The 22168-nt window shown below is 42.6% G+C and overlaps 1 protein-coding gene across 5 annotated transcripts in view; it reads right to left on the bottom strand.

Moving 5' to 3' along the window:
• CFAP46 (cilia and flagella associated protein 46) overlaps positions 1 to 22168 on the bottom strand; it is a 155642-nt gene that overhangs the window by 109019 nt on the left and 24455 nt on the right. For all 5 annotated transcript variants that reach the window (XM_034776106.1, XM_034776107.1, XM_034776108.1 and 2 more), the window contains 8 exons: positions 21937 to 22060; positions 21290 to 21420; positions 14945 to 15090; positions 14243 to 14376; positions 5177 to 5389; positions 3061 to 3280; positions 2622 to 2771; positions 1759 to 1863 (listed from right to left, as the gene is read on the bottom strand). In XM_034776106.1, the coding sequence (XP_034631997.1) occupies positions 1759 to 1863; positions 2622 to 2771; positions 3061 to 3280; positions 5177 to 5389; positions 14243 to 14376; positions 14945 to 15090; positions 21290 to 21420; positions 21937 to 22060 (1223 nt within the window). The remainder of the gene's footprint in view (positions 1 to 1758; positions 1864 to 2621; positions 2772 to 3060; positions 3281 to 5176; positions 5390 to 14242; positions 14377 to 14944; positions 15091 to 21289; positions 21421 to 21936; positions 22061 to 22168) is intronic.

Here is a 22168-nt window from a genome sequence, read left to right as displayed (position 1 = left end):
GGACACAACCTCGTGTTCCAGGTGTCCCTAAACTTATAACTGCCAAAAGCTGGTATTAGAAAACAGTTGATGGATCACTCAACATTGTCCTGTTCTGTTCATTACCTCTGAAACATCTGGCAATGGCCACTGTCAGAAGACAGGATACTGGGCTAAATGGACCATTGGACTGACACAGTATGACCATTCTTATGTTCTTAATTTCTCATGGTATCCTTATTGTACTAAGTTTATATATTATTGTGGGCTGTGATCATGTGTAACCTCTCTGGGGGCAGATGTGATATTTGGGAATTCAAATGACTACACTGAAAATGTGCTAGACATGTATGGACTTTGGGACAATAAGTGTTAATTGGATTTCCTGGGCAATACCTAAGGCAAGGATAATGCAAATTCCCCAACTCTCATTATGCAAAAACCAAGACTTTTGAAGCTAAGCCCTGAGAAGACGGTTTGTCTGCCAATTACCTGTTACACAAGACTACAATTAACGGCCCAAGCTGTATATAAAAGAATGGCTGATCTGCCCAGTCTGGGTTCTGGTTCTAAGATGGATATGTACTCGTAACCACAAGAAAACCCACTTGTGGCTTTTGAAAGCCGAGCATGAGGTTGGAATTGAGGGTGACCTCTGGTAAGCTTTTTAGCATGCATGTAGTTTTTTTTATTGTTTTAATGTTTTCTCTGTAATGCTTCTACCTCAAGGATAAATGTGCTTGCTTATAAGGAGCTTAAAGCTGCAGGCAATACACTAGTCATAACCCTCCAAGGGAAAGCAAAGTGAAGACATAGGCCTTTTGGGCAGTCTGGCTTGATGGGGATATACAAGTGTACAGCAGGGAACTGTGCAGTCTTTAAGTCCCTGGTCAGGAGGGAGAGAGATGTGGGTTTCCACCCAAAAGAGGTAATTACTGAGAGCCTGAAGTCAGTGCCCTTCGTGGATCATGGAGGGGGAATATAGGTGTAGATGCCCTGAAACTGGGGGATATAGCTGATACCCTGCACTGTGGATGTTATACAGATATGACTACAAAACAGACTGACAGAACTCAAAGGCAACTTTGACAGTTGGGATATAGGCCAGATTCTGTCACCCTGACTCATGCTTAGTAACTCAGTAGGGTTACATTTAGAGAATGGCACTAATCAATATGAATAATGGTGGCAAAATCTGCCCCAAAACAAATAGTCACATACTAAAGAAATTGTGGATAGTGATGTATTACTGCCTTCCTGAGACACAAATAATGAAAACCTCTTCATGTTCCCTTAAATGGCCACAGGTTCTATTTGTGCCCACTCTCAAGAAGTGACTAGAGAATACTTGAGGTATGTGTTGGCTAGGGTTTTTGTACAGTATTTTCAGCACAGAGCATCTGTTAAATTGTAATCTTTGCCACAGAGATGAGTGGTGGAAGTGTGGTCTGATGTTGAATGCATCTTTACCAGAATCTGGCAGCTCCCAGCTGGTAGAATAGCAGGGGAAATCTTGCACTCCCACTATTCTTATTGGACCCATTTTGTGGTTAAATGTAGAGATTTAATCTCCAGGGATGTCAATTTACTAACTGTTATGATCATTACATTAATTTTAAAAAGTTTAAAAGAAAATAAAAAACAGTATAGTTTTCCAGCAGAAATAATTTTGTATCCAACTATGCAAAACAGAGATTACAGAAAGATACCAGCAACATCTACAGTATGTAGACCTACATATTATCACAAGTAAAAACCTAGTAAAATAAAGCTAAATACCTGAGACAAACTGGGAACAGTAAAGTCCATGAGACCCAAGCCATTACATGAGTACATTTCCAAAGCAACAAGAACTTTTGTGATTGGATTTTGTCCCTCGCCATTCTGAGAAGCAAGAAATGTCGCATTTATTCCAAACTTTATGCATATATAAACATTATAAAATAATGTAAAATCAATAAGTAGACAAAGGATATATTTTAACTATGTTTGGGAATATATATGTAGAACTCTCATTGGCATTAAAGGGTCATTTAGCTACAAGAAAAACTGTTAACCTTCTGTTTTTTTATTGTGTCCCTAAAATGTAAATTTTGATAGTTTTTATTTATTTCATTTCATTCATAACTCCTGTCAAATCAAAACTCCAATAGTTTCAATATGAAAGAGATTAGCAACTATACAATGAATACATATGCTACAAAATTCTGAGATCATGGTTTTATTAGATATATTTTATTTTTGTTTTTATTTAAAACAGGCATTCCCATTGAAATACATCAGCAAGAACATAAATTCAAATTAATATTAATTATATAATGAACATATGATATTATATATTTATTGAAATATGCTTGAGGTCTCTTAGCATTTTATAACTCTATAAATGTATATCTTTAAATGATGGTGTAGTTATGATGTCGTCATATGACAGAGTTACCACTAATTATTTCTTGTAGCTAAAAACAGAAGGTAGAAATTAAATAAACTCAAGAATGTCATTTCTACACCCCATGCAAAAAACTAGTTGTCCTTTGTAATGTGTTAATGGGAACAACTAAATCTTATTTTCCATATTGCATTCAAAAAGTGTACATGTTATATGTATTCATTTTTCACATATGATTTCACAGAATCTATACCTCATCATCAGTTCCAAGTTTATGCCAAATTTGTTGCTGAAGTAACTGTTTCGCTTTCACCCAGGTAGCAATGATCTGTTGTCGTACAGCAATAGGTACCAGTTCATTAGGTATGTTTCCATTTGTCAAATTCAGGGCAAATTCACAAACCTAAAATCCAAGAATAAAATAAAACTTAGAACATGAATCCATAGCCCAGCACCTGTTATGAATACAATGCATTCCTCAGAGGGTATGCTGAGAATACCACATATCAATCTATCTGTCTAACATCTCTATGAGGCAACTGAGTCAAAAGCTAAAGGCTCCAATTCTCCAACTTAGGCACATGCTCACGTTCTTCACTGAGCACAGCTCATGTGTGTGTATGGTGGGGAGAGGTTTTTCCCCCTCCAAATATAGTGGTTTGATAGGAAACAGAGCAATGAGAACTTTGTACCTCTAAGGCCGCTTTAATATCAGGGAGTCCATTTGGATCCACAGACAAAGGTTGGACAATGTTCGTTTTTTCAACCCCCCTTATTGAGGGCCTTTTACTTTTGTCTGTTGCTGCATCTATCTTTTTCTTCTCATCAGTTTTCAAAACTGATTTTGGAATCCAACAAAGAATTAGGCCTCGAGCCAAAGCATTACATAACATCACCAAAACAACAGTATTTCTGAAAGACAAAACAAAAAGACTACATGTAAGAAACATCTCCCTAGAGCAAAATAAAGATTGCACAGAAAGACGATTAACACTTCTCTAAATTCTAGGTTTCCCTTGGAAAGCAAACTTATGAAACATTTGCAAAATAACCCTAAAGAAACACTTTCACATTGGAGAAAAAGTTAAAATATACTGAAGTTAAGCTTAGATAAATTTAGCCTTCATGTTTTTTCATAATGTTCTTTCCAAGGTGTTCTACATTAAGATCTGCCATTGCCTCCTGGAAAAAATTCTATTTATGAAATGTTTTGCCTATGTATCAGTTCAAGATTTTTATTATTCCTCTACACTCTCACTTGTATTAATAAGAGTATTTGCACTAAAACATTCTTGTGTCGACTCCTCTTACATGAAATCATACTTCTTTATTTGTAACATTGCATTAATTTCCACAACAATCAATTGTTGAGTTGCAGATTAGCAACAGCTATAGCAGATATCCCTTCTGGTAAAGCATAGATCAACATCTGACTGAGGTATCTCACAGTAGCTATGGTGCCCTCATTATTAACTTTTCTTTCCCCATTAATGTGCATTTTACATAACTACATAAGGGTCCTGGCAAAAGTGACTCCAAAATGAAGAGATGATTACTGCTTCCTTGGAATACTCACTAATCTGACAACATGAAAAAATGTTTTTCTGTGTAGACTACTGGAGACAATATTAAGGCACATATTGTAGAAAGAGAGTACCAGAAGTAGTAAAGGGAGTTTAATTTTTTTATTTGACTTTTTGCCATAAGTCAGGCAGCCTTTTTTTCTGCCACCTGTGGTGGTGCATAGAGTATTGCTACTGGCAATGATGAAGTCCCCGTCATCATTGTTGCATTCTTCCTAAACGCTAGCAGTACTGGGATTGCCATATTCCTCATCCAAAATTCCATCTCTCCAATAATCAACAGCATCCTCACTTCCTCCAGATCACTATCAACAATATCTGTTTGTTTTTATTGAAAAACTTTCTTCTGGGTCTCCAAGATTCTAAGTGATTAGCTCAAAACTAAGAATGGTAACTACATAAGGTGCTAGTTAGAGTTAAAACATTTTTTGCAAAGAGATTGTACAAAAGCTTTAATCACTAATTTTATGTTCCCATTCTTGAGTTTTCAGTTTGAGTAGGATTCTTTATACCAGATCTTATAAGAGAAGATATTCCTACACTGCATTCCTCCCCGTATCATATTCAGTGAAGCCTGACTGGGATTTTTATTGATACTAATTATTCAGTCTTCAGTAATGACTTAATGGTAGTTACAGGTTTATGGATATCCCCTGGACTGTAACCAACTACTGTGTGTTTTTCCTTTTCCTTTCTTTCCCTTATCCCGTTTTAAATTTTACAAAGCTTTAACAGTAGTAAAAAATAATAGACCACAGTTGCTTTGATTATTAAACATTTACAATGAATATAATGTATTAAATTTGAGAGTGATGCACATGAAATGAATACATTTCAGGGCATCCTGCTTTGGCAAGACAGTGCGAGTAAGTTTTTCCTTTTGATTAGCCACAGTAGCCCTGCTGCTATTCCAAACTAAAAAGACCATATCAGCTTTGCATAGCCACTCTTTAATAAGGTCTAAACTAGGTAGATTGAATATCACACAGTGTTAGACTGGGGGACTTAATTTTTAAACCAACTAATCCACTATACCATCTCAAATATCCATGCATAAATCAAAGCAAATAAGTCCCAATCAAATAAAACACTAACAACATTTTTTTAGTGCTACTGGGATATGGCACAATGAAAAAGTGATTTACTTTTAGAATTTATTTTTAGCTTCATAAAAGGCTTAATAGGAAAGAGAAAGATAATAATCAAACTCAACCATCATACTTACCCAATGTGTCCAGTATTCTTGATTGCACTGAGAAGACTCTGCAGGGACTCAACAATCTCTCGCTGTCTTCCCGAAGCTATAAGATGTTTATTGTGATTTAAGACATACACCACTGTGTTGTGAACAATCCAGGCCTCATTCAACTCTTCTCCCATTTCTGCAGCCCGCAGAAAGTTTTCCATAGCATATTGGGATAAGTGGTCTACCCAGATACTATAAAATTAATATTAAGAAGCTATTATTCCAAAACTACAAAACCAAAATGAATATATTGTAAGAGCTAGAATTTACAAGCACTCTTTCTTGATCCAGCAAAGCATTTTTTAAACATAGCATTTCGTATGGAATTTTCTAGATGTTTGTTTGTTTTTTAAATAAGAAATAGATGGGGGGAGGAGAGAAGAAGGAAAATCAGCATAAGGAACATCAGTCTCCAGGACACTAAAACACTACTGTCATCCAAAATAATGCAAATAGCGTGTTCCATAATCCAAATCTAATGTCTTATCCCCAGGACACCTTATAAAGTGTACATGAGTCCATGCCTCAGTCCCAGAGCTCATTACAAACTTCAGGTTAAAACTATAATTGAATATAGATTTTTAGTGTCCATTTAATTTTTCAGCACATCCCTAGCTTGCCTATCTGGATAGTTAGGTTAAAGTGCACAGGAGGGCACCTCAATGCTGCACATCTATCAAGAATTCATAGATTTTTATGACCAGAAAGGACCATTATAATAATCTATCTTGACCTCCTCCATAACACAAATCACAGAATCCATCCAGTAATTTCTGCATCAAGCCTGTAACTATTGTACTTTCTATACAGCAGGCTCATAATTACTGTTGCCTCGGTTGAGCACATGCATGGAAGCACATCCTGCTGGCAGCTGTCGGACATAGCTAAGTGCTTGCTGCCTAGGAAAGCATTCTCCCACTACTTCTAGTGTCACTGGTCTGGGGACAGTGGGGTGAAAAAGCTTAACTGCTCGGCATGTGTCTGGAACTGTCAAGGACATTTTGGTGCCCCATGACACACATCTTTGTATTGCCTTACCCCCCCCCCCCCTTGTGCCATATAGTTGATTGAAAATGAGGAGTAAAGGAACTGATGTAAAACTGTCTTGGAACCACAGAACTCCACAGAGGGGAACAGTCCAAAATCACTTGATAGCATGAAGACGACTGTGGAGAATTCTACAGCAGCACAGTTAGCTGCTGCAACCTGCAACAGCATACTTCTAAAAATTATTCTTTGCATAGTAGACCACAAATTACAGTATAAACACAAGTATCCTCAAAATAACAAAAGGACAGATGAGTTCAAGGTCAAGACAACGGATGTACAGAAGATGTTTCTGACACCTATTGCCTATGACATAGGAAACGAACTAAGGCTGGTTTGGGACATGGTTCCTTTCACCAAACACTCTAATCCATGATGGGCTCTACCTGTAGCCAAATGCTCACTACTTTCTAGTTGCAATCATGTGGCACCAAGGCGCATATATTCCTAAAAGTAGAACAACAACTTTTTATCCTGAAGGAAGTATTACCTAATCACAGAGGCTTTAAGCTTCAAATCATGATGAAATTGAATGTGGGTAGAAGTATTAGCATCCCTTAGTTGGTGTGTCTTTAATTATTTCGTTTTAGGTCCTTTAATGAAAGTTTTTCTTGAGAGCATATTGAAATAAAGAAAGCCAGAAGATGCCCTAATGATTTTAATAAGGACCTACCACATCCTTTAGCTTCTTCAGGATCTATGCTAATTTATCTGAACTGAGAGTGTCTCTCCACTACATGAAAGATTGCTGAGCCACTCTGACCTTCCTGCAGCAAACCTGATACATGGTGCCTGGAACCCCCAAGCGGTATTTTCAGTGGCAAGGGTTAACAATGTCATGTCCCATGTATCAAACATATTTTTTATTTAACAAATGCATGTCTCCATGACTTCTAAAACATCCCCAGTTGTTTTGGAATTCTTTGATTCATTTTTAATTAAGATTATAACATTTTTTCCCAAGTGCTTCAGGGGAATACAATAATAAAACAAATCTTTTAACTATAAAATCAGTTTTAAGGTTGCACACTCCACCTATTAATCTAAAGGCAGTATAACTCAAAATACAGCTAACATTTTTATACAGCATTATATGGCCACATGGAATCTGATTGCTTGATTTATCTGACCAAAACATTTCATTGTTGTTAATTGTATTACTGTATGCCTACAGCCCCCAACTGAAATCAAGGTCTTACTATGCTAGTATGGACAGACAGCATAAGACACAGTCCCTTCTGCAATAATCTAATTACACAAAACAGACAAATGGTGGGATGGTACAAAGAGAGATGCAGCAACTTACCCAAGGTCACGCAGCAGGTAAGTGGCAGATCTGGGAAGAGAACCAGCTCTCTTGTATCCCCTACTACGGGCCTCTTTCCAAATCTGCACACTAGTCAAAATATTTTTAAATATTCACCAGTATCAAAAATAAAAGCAGATTTTCTGCTGTCCTCTACTCCCTGTGCATTACTCAGGCAGTACAAAGGGAGTAGAGACTGGTCACAAGCCCCCCATCAAGCATACATCCAACAGAGTTCCTAAGTCTCTCTCCTGAAAACTATAGGAGAAGGGGGTGTGAATGGGCATGAAGTGACCAAGGAGAGGTGGAGAGTTAGTATGGCTGAAGCATTCCCCAACTGGTGGATTGTTCCCTGGGGACCATAGTCAGCTGGCACATTGGATTATCCCCTGGGCTGCTCTATCCTGTGATTGGAGCAGGGAAGAGAATTAGAGATAAAAGCAGGATGGCAGCAGTAAATCGGTCTCAAAATCCCTCACTCCTTTCTCCCCCATCCATTTCTTTTTAGAAAGGACTAACGTACTGTATTCAACTTGTTCCTACCACTAAGTTGCAACAAGTACTAGTATTCTCAGGGCCATGATGTACCTCCGCATCCTTTCAGCTGACTACTGCATCTTCTCCTTTCATGTTCAATAGCAGCCAGCACAAAGGATCTTGCAGCACATTGGCACATTAAAGACAGTGATTTCAGATACTCAACAGGAAACCATAATTTCTGCAGCAAATTATCAGTCTACAGAGTCAATGTGTCAGTCCAAGTTTTTTTTTAAAAAAAAGAGAACAGAAACAGAAGAAAGGGAAGGAAATGAAGGGAAGAAGAGGATTTACTCGGGATATATTTGCTAGGAAATGGTTACTCTTCTCTCTCAGTTTTTCAGAGTATAATATATAAAATTTGTAGTGGAAATTACTGTCCCTCAGCCTAAAACTTTCAGAATTACACAATAATATATTAAAATGAATGATGATAATCTTAACTTCTACAGAGCTTTCCATCTGAGGATCTCAAAGAACTTCAGAAAGGTTGTCTTGTTTTCTACCTCAGTACCCATTCCTTCATTATGGTGTCATGATAGTAATGCCATGGTCAAAGTTCCATTTTAAAACAGATGATAAAGGTTTCCCCACCCAACCCCCTCTAAAAATATTGGGAAATAATCTGTTTTACTGACAATTTCTCTTGTGTAATCTATGCCCAAAGGTGAAATTTTCTTTTAAAGTTTGCTCTTAAGCAGACAGCTATTTTTGAGGCAAGAATTTTTAAAAAGATGTTTTTTCACTTGGATTTTTATCCTTTTTAATGTCTAATCATAATTCAGTACCAACTTACTTTAAGAAATTCCATGTGCTTTTTTCATTAATTCTCAATGAGTATGAGCATACACATTTTTGTTGTTTTTTCCCCCAAAGTTTGAATGTCAACTTACTAGTTATTAGAGGTGGCCTTCATGAACATTATAATCTCCTTGAAAGGCCTTCAGTTCCAAAGGTAAAGTTTACTACATGGACCCCTTCCTCCCCTGATTTTACACAGAAATAAGTAACTTAACAATATTTATGGAGGTGGGAGAAAAAAAAGAAACCTGAAATTAGTTTCTCCTCAATTCACTCCCCTTGGGTGGAGGGAATAGAGAGGAAGTTTTTTCAACTTAAATCATTCATTATGTATTTACATAGATGCTCAGATATTATTATTTGGAATTTTAACAGAAAATTTTCTAAGTTTTGGCAATTACGGTTTTTTTTTTTTTTTTTTTTTTACTATGAAATCCTATTTTTTTAAATGGACACCAGAAAAAACAGTTACTCACCTTTTTGTAACTGTTGTTCTTCGAGATGTGTTGTTCATGTCCATTCCAAGCAGGTGTGTGTGCGCCGCGTGCATGCCAGCCGGAAGATTTTCCCTTAGCAGTGTCCATAGGGTCGGCCCTGGCACCCCCTGGAGTGACGCCTCCATTGCGCCCTATATAGAGGCCCGCCGACCCTCCACCCCCTCAGTTCCTTCTTGCCAGAACTCCGACAAAGGGGCAGGAGGGTGGATATTAGAATGGACATGAACAACACATCTTGAAGGAAAACAGTTACAAAAAGGTGAGTAACTGTTTTTTTCTTCTTCGAGTGATTGTTCATGTCCATTCCAAGCAGGTGACTCACAAGCCTGAGTTTAGGCGGTGGGGTCGGAGTTCACTGCAGATTGGAGCACTGCATGGCCAAAGGCTGCATCGTCTCTGGCCTGGTGCGTGATGGCATAGTGCGACGTGAATGTGTGGATTGAGGACCACGTGACAGCTCTGCATATTTCCTGTGTCGGGACCTGAGGAGGAGGCCTGTGCCCTTGTGGAGTGGGCTGTAATTGGCGGGGCAGGCACGTTGGCCTGATTGTAGCATTCGTGGATGCAAGCTGTGATCCATACGGAGATACGTTGTGAAGAGACTGGGAGCCCCTTCATCCTGTCTGCCACAGCTACAAAGAGTTGAGTTGACTTCCTGAACGATTTGGTTCGTTCAATATAGAATGCCAGTGCCCTGCGAACGTCCAGGGAATGAAGCCTACGCTCCACATTGGATGAGTGTGGCTTAGGATAGAACACAGGGAGAAAAATGTCCATGTGGAATTGGGAGACCACCTTAGGAAGGAACGCCAGGTGTGGCCTGAGTTGGACTTTGTCTTTGTGGAAGACAGTGTATGGAGGCTCGGACGTCAGTGCTCTGAGTTCCAACATCCTCCTGGCCGAGGTGATAGCCACTAGGTATGCGACCTTATATGAGAGATATAGCAGAGAGCACATAGCCAGGGGTTCGAAGGGGGGACCTGTGAGAGCGGAGAGGACCAAATTGAGGTCCCAAGCTGGGGCTGGTTGTTGAGTATGCGGGAACAGTCTATCTAGGCCCTCGAGGAAGCGAAAAACCCATGGGTTCGCAAAGACTGAACCATCTTCAGCTCCTGGGTGGAACGCGGAGATGGCCGCCAAGTGGACCCGAACCGAAGAGAGGGAAAGTCTCAAATGAAGCAGATAATCCAGGATGAGAGGGATTGGGACGAGCAATGGTACCTGTCCCTGCTGTTCGGCCCAGATGGAGAAGCGTTTCCACTTGGCCATATATGTGGCCCTAGTGGAGGGTTTTCTGCTACCGAGGAGGACTTGCCGGACCTGCTGTGAGCATTGCATTTCCACCGGGTTTAGCCATGGAGCATCCAGGCTCTGAGGTGGAGCGACACCAGGTTCAGGTAGCAGAGGTGGCCCGATCCTGTGTGATCAGGTGTGGGAGCAGGGGCAACGTGAGGGGCGCCTGTATGGACATGTGCAGCAGCGACGTGTACCAATGCGGGCGCGGCCACGCTGGTGCTATTAGTCTGACGCGAGCGTGATCCCTGTGGATCTTGAGGAGTACCCTGTGGACCATGGGAATCGTGGGGAAGGTGTAAAGCAGGCCGCCTTCCCACGAGAGAAGGAAGGCATCTATTAGAGACCCTGGACTGTGCCCCATGAGGGAGCAGAACCGTTGACATTTCCTGTTTTCCCTCGAGGCAAACAGGTCTATCTGGGGATAGCCCCAGAGACGGAAGATTGAGCATGCTACATCTCGGCTAAGGGACCACTCATGACCATGGAACGAGCGGCTGAGGGTGTCCGCCAGTCCGTTCTGCACCCCCGGGAGGTAGGATGCCATCAGGTGAATTGCGTTCTGTATGCAAAAATCCCATAACGCAATGGCTTCCCAGCACAGGGGAGAGGAGTGTGCACCCCCCTGTTTGTTGATATAGAACATCGCCAAGGTATTGTCCATGAGGACTGCAACACACCTGCCTGCCAGGCGAGGTTTGAAGGTCAGGCAGGTGAGACCCACCGCCCATAGCTCCCTGACGTTGATGTGCAAGGAGAGGTCCTCTGGGGAACAAAGGCCTTGGGTCCTGAGATTCCCCAGATGCGCCCCTCACCCCAGATCCGACATGTCTGTTACCAAGGATAGGGATGGCTGGGGGCTGGCGCAGGTTACTCCAACGCAGACCTCCTGCGGGTTGAGCCACCACTGGAGGGAATCTAGCACCATTCGGGGGAGTGTCACCACAGAGTCCAGCACATGCCTGGCTGGTCGGTACATAGTTGCTAACCAGGACTGAAGAGGGCACAACCTGAGCCTGGCGTGGCTCACCACATAGGTGCACGCAGCCATATGTCCCATCAACTTGAGGCAGTGCCTCACTGTGGTGGTCGGGAAATGTTGGAGACCGAGAATGATGTCAGACATGGACCGGAACCTGGACTCCGGTAGGTATGCTCTGGCTTGCGTCGAGTCCAGAACTGCCCCTATAAATTCTATCCTCTGGACGGGAGACAGGGTGGACTTGGCCTCGTTCAGCAGGAGGACGAGCTCGAGGAAGGTCAGTCTGATAAAGACCACCTGAGCCTCCACCTGTGCCTTGGAGTAGCCCTTGATGAGCCAATCGTCCAGGTAGGGGAACACCTGAATTTCGTGCTTGCACAAAAAGGCTGCCATGACTGCCATGAACTTTGTGAAGACCCTTGGGGCCGTTGACAGGCCGAAAGGGCAGAACTGCGAACTGGAAATGGGCATTGCCCATGACAAATCTGAGGTAACGCCTGTGTTGGGGGATTATCATGATATGAAAATACGCGTCCTTCAAGTCGAGGGCGGTGTACCAGTCCCCTGGATCCATGGAGAGAATGATGGAGGACAGGGAGACCATACGGAACTTGAGCTTCGTTACAAACTTCTTCAGACGCCGCAAGTCCAGAATGGGTCTGAGGCCCCCTTTCACTTTCGGTATTAGGAAATACTGGGAGTAGAAACCCCTGTCCCTGAGTTCCTTCCTCCACTGCCCCTACAACGAGGAGGGACTGCAATTCCTGTATCAGAAGTTGCTCGTAAGAGGGGTCCCTGAAGAGGGACGGAGATGAGGGCTGGTGGGGCGGGAGGGAGGAGAACTGGATAGAATATCCCCTCTCTACCATGCGGAGCACCCAGCTGTCTGATGTGATTCGGGACCAGGCACGATAGAAGGGGGACAGACGTGTTGGCCTGTCAGACGGCGGTGCCAGTGGAGACTGACGCAGACTTGGAGCACGGGCCGTGTACCTATCCCAGGGTCTGATGGTAGGGCCCGGAGTCCAGAACGGCCACTGGGAGGGTGGTTGCCACTGTTGCTGCCACTGCGCCGGGTAAGGTTGTTGACTCGCCTGTGAAACCGACCTCCTGCTCCTCGATCTACTGGAGCGGTAGGATTCTGCCGAGGCCAGCACCGGGAGGCTGAATAAATCAGAGGCGGCCTCGAACGCGTCCGGCATTGATAGGAGATGCACATCCTCGTTGAGGTCCGGGGATCTCGACCGGTCTGGACTCGACCAAACCACCACCGGGGCGGGAGTCAACGAGACCTTGGGAGGATGCGGCTGTGGCATGGCTTGTCCCACCGAACTCATGGACGCCGCCGCCCTTTTAAGGTCCTGGTGGGGTGATTGGCCCCTCACCGGCCTCTTCTTCTTCGCGGGCACCGGAGATGGTGATCGGTGCCTTACAGAGGCCGATTTTCTATGTCCCAATTCTCTCCGGTGTCGGGACTTAGAGGTCTTAGACTGGGCCTCCTGTCTTGTTAGCGGTGCCAGGGTGCTGTGCACCGAGGATGAGATGCTGGGCGCCGGATCGGCAGGCTCAGGGTCCGAGTGTGGCCGTAAGGCTGCCTCCATCAGGAGCACTTTGAGTCTCTGCTCTCTGTCCTTAAGGGTCCTGGGATGGAATCCCCTGCAGATACTGCGCTGGTCTCTTTGGTGGCTCTCCCCGAGGCACCTTAAGCAGGAAAAGTGCGGGTCACTCTTCGGCGTAAACTTCCCGCAATCCTTGCAGAGTTTAAACCTGGGGGACCCGGGCATGTCCCAGTGGGGCGACGAGTACGTTGGGGGAAGCCCCCCAACAACTATTAACTATCTACAACTAACACTAACTCTAAACTATGAGAGAGGAAACAAGTATATACACTTAAACGGGACACTGCTATGCTTGGAGGGAGGGATAGCTCAGTGGTTTGAGCATTGACCTGCTAAACCCAGGGTTGTGAGTTCAATCCTTGGGGGGCCATTTAGAGATCTAGGGCAAAAATCTGTCTGGGGATTGTTCCTGCTTTGAGCAGGGGGTTGGACTGGACTAGATGATCTCCTGAGGTCCCTTCCAATCCTGATATTCTATGATATAAGAGCAAGCAAAGTTCCAGCTAGCCGTCACCGGTGGTAAGAAGGAACCATGGAGGCGCCACTCCAAGGGGCACCAGGGCCGACGCTGCTAAGGGAAAATTTTCTGGCTGGCATGCACGCGGCACACAAACATCTGCTTGGAATGGACATGAACAATCACTCGAAGAAAAATTAACTTTGTCTTTAAAGAGTTTTTGTGTGGCTATAAGCTTCTTAGGTCTGACAGTTAAAATGTTCGTTGCAAGAGTGCATGCCAGTAGCTGTTCCATAATGGAGCCAACTCAGCAATGGCCACTTAAAACCTTTTCCTTTAGCTTCTCTCTCTTTTCCCACTAGAATCCATGCCTTTGAAAATGAACCATCTGATAACCATGGATTTTATTTTAAGAAGTAACAACTTTTGAAAATATCTTCATGGCGTGATAATCAAACAGAATTTGCCAAAGGACCCAGGGTTTGGTACAGATTAAAGAAAAACACCTGTATGTTATCCAGTCTGGATCATGTTCAGGAAGTTTGGAAATATATCCTGTGGGATGCTGGCTTGTATCTTCAGGTGGGACAGCATGATCATTCAGCTGAATACCCTCCAATCTTAACAAATGAATAGTCGCCTAGAAATATATAGAAAACATATATATGAAACTTCAATTTCATCAAACCGTATCACATTGAAAAGAGACTGGCTTCTGCTCAAGTCAGTCTCCATTCTACACTAAAATATTAGCAGCACAATTTTGTCAAATACTGTGTAGGCATATAGCAATATATCACAAAACATATTAAATACAGTCCTTCAAATTCCTTAGATCCTGCAGAATGAATTTAACATAATTCCTGTAACTCCCCCCCCCCCAAAAGCAAACCTTTATCTCAGTGAAATTTTAAAGCTCCAGGGCTCTATGGGCAGTTGTCAAACATTTGCAATAAAATCACTGAGAAATACATTATCTGTACTGACAGGGAAAACATTAGTATACTTACTTTGAATGGAAACTTCTTAGACAGTAGCTTCATGAAACTCTACATTTTTTTTAGTTTCTCTGCAAACACATTAATTATTGTTTACAATCTCTAATAACTGGCACATCATTCCTTAAAATGAATGTATACCAGCACTGTAGATAAAGCCAAGGATGGAGGAGACAAAAAATGAATATCACAGCTGTACAATTTACTAACCTCTGCATTAATGAATCTTATTTCTGCTAATGTTCTGAGTAAATCTCTTTCAAGAGAGAATGATTTAATGGGCAAGGATGATTCCATTTGTAGGCTGCCACCTCGATTATCATCCATCACAATTGTACTAGCTTTCTTCTTTTGTACTAAGAGAAAGGAAGCTTCACTTTTATTATTGTTATTATGTAAATCAGAAAGACTTTTTACTTTACTCCTAAATAAGAAAAATGCCTAGTTACATTAAAATCTATAAAAGGGATAGAATGAATTCAGATTTAAAATTGCTGCCTTCAAAATCCTTATTCATTACAGTTTCCTGCGACTGAAAATACCTCTCTCCAGGCAGTGCTGGGAGAAAGGTATGTAAATCAGTTAGATGGACGGTGGTGTAAGTGGGACAGCATGCAGTGGCCAGGAAATGGCAGCTTTAAAGAGTCTTCACTAGTCAAACCAAGCACCTTTCTCACATTTCTGGATTGCTGACATGAAGCTGTGACTACAGAAAGCACAGAGGGACAGAAGCAGCTCCTTTGTGCTTCCACTTTTTGCCTCCTGAATCTATCATTCTTCCACAATTGGGTCATATAGGTTAGACATCTTTGAGTGCTGACAAATTACAGTTTATTACTTTTTCAAATTGGTTAATATTGGGGTTGCTAACTTTCTAATTGCAGAAAACCTGACACCCTTGCCCTGCCCCTTCCAAAGGCCTCTCCCGTTCCCTGAGGCCCCACCCCCACTCACTCCATCCGTCACTCGCTGTCCCCACCCTCACTCATTTGCTCATTTTCACCGGGCTGAGGCAGGGGGTTGGGGTAAGGCCAGAAATGAGGGGTTCAGGGTGCAGGACAGGGCTCTGGGCTGCGGGTTGAGGTGCGGGAGGAAGTGAGGGCTCCGGCTGGGGCTGGGGATGAGGGATTTGGGCTATAGGAGGAGGCTCTGGGCTGTGGGGTGGAGCTGAGGGGTTTGGAGTGTGGGGTGAGGCTCCGGCTAGGGGTGTGGGTCAGAAGTGGGGCTGGGGATGAGGGGTTTGAGGTGCAGGAGGGGGCTCCGGGCTGGGGCTGAGGGGTTCGGCATGTGAGAGGGGGCTCCGGGCTGGGGCTGAGGGGTTCGGCATGTGAGAGGGGGCTCAGGGCTCGGGCAAAGGGTTGGGGTATGGGAGGGGGTGAGGGCTCTGGCTTGGGGTGTGGGTTAGGGTTACCATATCTAATAAATAAAAAAAGAGGACCCTCTACAGGCCCTGGCCCCGCCCATTTCTCCACCCCAGCCCCGCCCCAACTCCACCACTTCCCCGCCCTAACTCCGCGTCCTCCTCCCTCCCACTCCCAGCCATGCGGAAAGGGCTGCCCAAGCGCTACCGGCTTCATGGTTTGCCGGGCAGCCCCCAGACCCTGTGTCCCCGGCCGGCGCTTCCCCAGCACAGCTGGAGCCCGGGAGGGGAAGCGCCCAGCCGGGGGCACAGGGTCTGGAGGCTGCCTGGCAAACTGTGAAGGTGGTAGCGCTTGGGCTTCGGGCAGCCCCTTTGCCTCTGGACCCTGCGCCCCCAGCCGGACACTTCCCCTCCCAGGCTCCGGCGGCACAGGGTCCGGAGGCACGGGAGCTGCCCGAAGCCGGTAGCGCTCGGGCAGCTCGGCTCTTAAACAGAGCCGAAGAGTCAGGGGAGGAGCAGAGCCGCCATTTTCCTGGACATGTTTGGCTTTTTGGCAATTCCCCCCGGACGGGGATTTGAGTGCCGAAAAGCCAGACATGTCCGGGAAAAGGAGGACGTATGGTAACCATAGTGTGGGTCAGAAGTGGGGCCGGGGATAAGAGGCTTGGGGTGCAGAAGGGGGCTCCGGGCTGGAGCCAAGGGGTTCAGAGTGCGGAGGGGGTGAGGGCTCTGACTACACATGCAGGTCTGAGGTGGGGCTGGGGATGAGGTTTAGGGTGTAGGAGGGGGCTCCAGGTTGGGGCTGAGGGTTATGGATGAGGGGCGGGGCTCAGGGCCGGGGGTACGGGAGGGGGTGAGCGGTGCAGGCTCCGGGCCGCACTTACCTCAGGTGGCTCCCAGGAAGCGACCAGCATGTCCCTCCAGCTCCTAGGAGGAGGGGCCAGCCAGGGGGCTCTGCATGCTGCCCTCGCCTGCAGGCGCCACCACCACAGCTCCCATTGGCTGCAGTTCCTGGCCAATGGGAGCTGCGGAGCCGGCACTCAGGGTGGGGGCAATGAACGGAGCCCCCATGGCCATCCCTCCTCCTAGGAGCTGCAGAGACATGCCGGCCACTTCCCAAGAGCTGCATGGAGCTGGGTTGGGAGCCTGCCAGCCCTGTGCCAACTGGACTTTTAACAGCCCAGTCAGCTGGCAACCCTAGTTAATATGCAGCTTTATGTTTTGTAAGCATTACAGTTGAGATTTTGCTCAGTTTGTGCAGGAGTGAACTTTTCAAGATTTGCTCCAATCAGAGTGTGTATGTTTGGATTTCACAAATATGAGCGCAGCTCACATTTTCCAGTTCACTTCTTTCATTGTTTTATAGGGATTGGAAAACTGGACATCGTGTCCTGGCAGCGAAGAGAAAATCTCAAATGGTATTACAATCAAGAAGGGGAATGATGGTCTGTCAACCCCACAGTAATGAAGAGAAAGCAAATTTCTCTTTTCCCTTGGAGTAATCATTAACCCAGCATCCTGGAACATGGCAGTTCTGTCCTCTGTTGTGCCCTAACTCTTGGTGTAAAATTGTGAACATCATGATGAAGTAGCTAGGGTGGTACTGTAGGGCCATTTAGGCAAGTCTATTTGGGCACAGGGATTAAGTAAACCTGTTTATGTACAGAACAATTCATTGTGGCGACTGAAACAATTTACTACGGTTGTGGTGGACTTTCCATCACTGGCAATTTTAAGATCAAGATTAGATGTTTTTCTAAAAAGCTATGCTCTAGTTCAAACAGAAATTAATTCAGAGAAGATCTATGGCCTGTATTATGCAGGAGGACAGACTAGATAATCTAAGCGGTCCCTTCTGGCTTTATAATCTATGTAGCATTCAGTGTCCCATCAGTGATAAGGGGTGGACCAGTGACAGGCAGGGAGGCCATGACTTCCTCCCAGGACCAATTTAACTCAGTTTTATCCTTTTAAGTGTGAGTTAGTAAAGTTGCAGATTTTTGACCAATTTCTAGATAAACAGAGACTATTCTCTCTGGTGATTATCCTCAACTATAAAATATTCTTATTTAAGACTGACCCCTTACTTTTTTCTTGAGATTTTGTTTACTAAAAATACCAGCCCAGCATGTTATATTCCTGCATTAAAATAACACAACACTAAGACAAAATAATTCCAATTTACAGGACATGTAATATTGTTTGTGCACAAGACACAAATGATTTGTATTCATATGCACATAACAATTCTGATCCATATACAAACCTCCCAACTGAACAATGATGTAGCTTTAACTAAACATCCTATGAACTATGAAATGAATAATAATGCCACATACATTTCATTTATATGCTGGAAAATATGTTTCATGGCCTGCTACTTGTCTAACAACTGATTAATTGCACCAAATATCACCCTTTTACAGCACTGCTAACTGTGGAACGAACAGTTATACCATCAAATTCTCTGCGGGTAAAAACTGGTACAATTCCATAGATTAAATGACACTGTACCAGTTAACACCCACAGAAAATTTGACCAATTATTCCTGTTACTTCCTCTTTCTAACATTTACCTGTGTAACTTTAAGTAGACTCTGTATATCTACTGATGAAAAGTGCTATACAAGACCTACGTATTATTATTATTATGTATACCTAACCGTATACTTGTGTTTTTACCTACAATTATCCCCCTAAAACACAAATAGATGTTATTTAAGGAAACGATAAACATGAATAAGAACAAGTATGCTGACCCTTTTCCAACTGCCATGATTTCATGTTGCAGCACAGTAAATAGTACTTCTGCAATGTAACAACTATAATGTTGCTCTTGGAAAAGCCTTATTTGGGAGTATCTGTAGGTTTCTACATGTACGCGTGGTGTGAGGAAGAAAGTACACATTTGCACCCTGCAATCTTGTTCTAAGTTCAATTACTAGAGAGAACAAATAAACTTATTCTAACACAAATTGTTTTGATTTTAACATAATGTAACATCAGAGATTTAACTAGTATAAGGAACAGCTGTGCAATTGGAAATGTGCTTGGTTCAGAATGTTCAAAATGCACTTTTATTATATCCATAAAATCATGAGAAACATTACTGATGGCATTGACTTGTAAAAAGGACACGGCTGTTCAACTAATTTAAAAAGATGAAGTTTCTGAAAATTGCCATTAACACACTTGCATAGCTCTAAATAAAATACATTAATCAAATAGGATTGCTTTGGCCAAGCTTCTCTATTTCTGCATTCCTGATGCCTTTTAAAACTATTCATGCTCAAACAGCTTTTCAATTAAAAATCAAAGGCACTAGAAATGAAAACTTTTGGAGTATATAGTGCCCTCAATTCATTTTTACAGTTGCCACTGATGGAGTTCTGCCTGATTTTGGGGAGCAATAGGCTATATATTCCTTAAATATATAATTGTCCACATAATGGAAAAATAATCAGGTTTAAAAATTAACTTTTAAAAGGACATCATTGATTTAAAAAGAAATGACTTGAAAGTGGTTTCTGACACCCTGTAAGTCCTCCCTGACAAATCTATGAATTTTACCATCACATTTACTTAATTTTTTAAAAATGCTTCTTCTCTCCCATGTTTTTGAGAGAAAGACACAAACTAACAATAGGGGAAACTAACTACTACTAATAGTGGATAAAAACCTACTGCTATTATCATCTAATAGAATTATTCCTTTAGCTCGAGTTGTAGAGTTCTGCAATTTGAAGTTGAATGTTCCAAGGTTCAAAACCTGCTGACAATCTATACATGGTGTGGTTATATACACAAATTGCTATCACAGCACAAAATAAATACACTGAAAAAAGACAGGTTTCAGAGTAGCAGCCGTGTTAGTCTGTATCCACAATCTACCAATGTGATATATGCCATCATGTGCCAGCAATGCCCCTCTGCCATGTACATTTGCCAAACCGGACAGTCTCTACGCAAAAGAATAAATGGACACAAATCTGACATCAGGAATCATAACATTCAAAAACCAGTAGGAGAACACTTTGACCTGTCTAGTCACTCAATAACAGACCTGAGGGTGGCAATTTTGCAACAGAGAAGCTTCAAAAACAGACTCCAACGAGAAACTGCTGAACTCGAATTGATATGCAAACTAGATACAATCAACTTAGGCTTGAATAGAGACTGGGAATGGCTGAGCCATTACAAACATTGAATCTATCTCCCCATTTAAGTATTCTCACACTTCTTATGAAACTGTCTGTACTGGGCTATCTTGATTATCACTTCAAAAGCTTTTTCTCTTACTTAATTGGCCTCTCAGAGTTGGTAAGACAACTCCCACCTTTTCATGTACTCTGTATGTGTATCTATATCTCCTCAATATATGTTCCATTCTATGCATCCGAAGAAGTGGGCTGTAGCCCACGAAAGCTTATGCTCAAATAAATTTGTTAGTCTCTAAGGCTTGGTCTACACTACCCCCCTAATTCGAACTAAGGTACGCAACTTCAGCTACGTGAATAACGTAGCTGAAGTTCGAAGTACCTTAGTTCGAATTAGTTCGAACTTACCTTGGTCCACACGCGGCAGGCAGGCTCCCCCGTCGACTCTGCGGTACTCCTCTCGGCGAGCTGGAGTACCGCAGTCGACGGCGAGCACTTCCGGGTTCGACTTATCACGTCCAGACTAGACGCGATAAGTCGAACCCAGAACTTCGATTTCCAGCCGTCGAACTACCGGGTAAGTGTAGCCAAGGCCTAAGGTGCCACAAGTACTCCTGTTCTTTTTACCGAAAAAAGAGAAGCTCTATTCGCTCTAATCTCTTTCAGTGATAGGAACCTCAGGAGTTATAATAGTACATAAAACATTCTCAGATGGAATTCCAATTTTTAAATTGATGATGTGTTTTTAATTCTTTGCTGAGTAACATAATACCGTAGCATATTACGGTAGCCTAATACCTTGTAAATTAGCAAAATAATAGACTATCTCAAAATTTTGCAGACTAATTTAAAGTTTTATTTTACTACTAATTTACCAAATCAGAAGTGTTGAATTGTTTAATAATCAAATTATCCCTCTGGGGTTAAAACAAATGTAAAGTAATTTATTTACAGTGTATGACACTGAGTTTTCATTTAAAAAATATTTTTAAAATATCAGTTAAGAAAAGTTACAATGTAAGTAATGTGTTGACTTACATTTTTTAGATTTTGGTACCTTCCTCATCTGAACATCATCATACAAGAGACAGAATCTGCATGCTGCCCGGCACACATCCCATACTCCTTGTTTCCGTGCAACTTTTGCCAAATCTGCCCAAAGTCTTATTCTATCACACAAAAAGCACATATAAAACTCTTTAATTAACAGATTTATTTCCTAAATTCTAGATTCAGGCTGAAACTTCAGGTTAATTGAAAATATCCTTCATCATAATACAGACTTTAAAACCCGGTAACAATTATTTCAATGTTACTAAATTTAGGGTCAATTTTTATCACTAATAAAGATAACTTATAAATCATACAGCATCAAGCATCAATTGCAGAAGGAGGATGCCAGTTACTGAAGATTCCTTATACATTGGAAATAAAAGAATAAAGCTGTTATTTCTAATTATATCAGCATATAAATAAATAACCATAACAAAGTTTGATGGCTCAAGATATGGCCACATTGATCCCCTGCTTAAAGGTTAGCACATGCTTACATTCTATAATGGATCTGTACCAGAGTGCTCAGCACCTTGCAGAGTCCTAATAGCAAAACTTTCCCCTTTGGCAATAGCAATACGCCACTTTTAAAATGGAAAAAAATATATATACACCTTCTTTACGGTAATTACCTCTCCTTGTCATTTCCATGTCCTAATCGTTTCAAATGACCATCAGTTTTCTCCACACTCTTAGTATGATGCTGTGCTTTTGCACAGAGATAACTTATTTGACTCCTACTTTTACCTGAGGAAACTTAATGGAGACAAAGGAATGCAGGCAATTTTGAAGCATTACAATGCATGTTTTTCATCACTACAACAACATCATTCTTAAGTAGGTCCTTATATATTTTAAAATATC

The sequence above is a fragment of the Trachemys scripta genome, chromosome 7 (genome assembly GCF_013100865.1).
Source record: "Trachemys scripta elegans isolate TJP31775 chromosome 7, CAS_Tse_1.0, whole genome shotgun sequence".
Lineage (NCBI taxonomy): Eukaryota > Metazoa > Chordata > Testudines > Emydidae > Trachemys > Trachemys scripta.
Note: the sequence above shows the minus strand (reverse complement) of the source record. Positions and strands in the feature narration are given on the sequence as shown.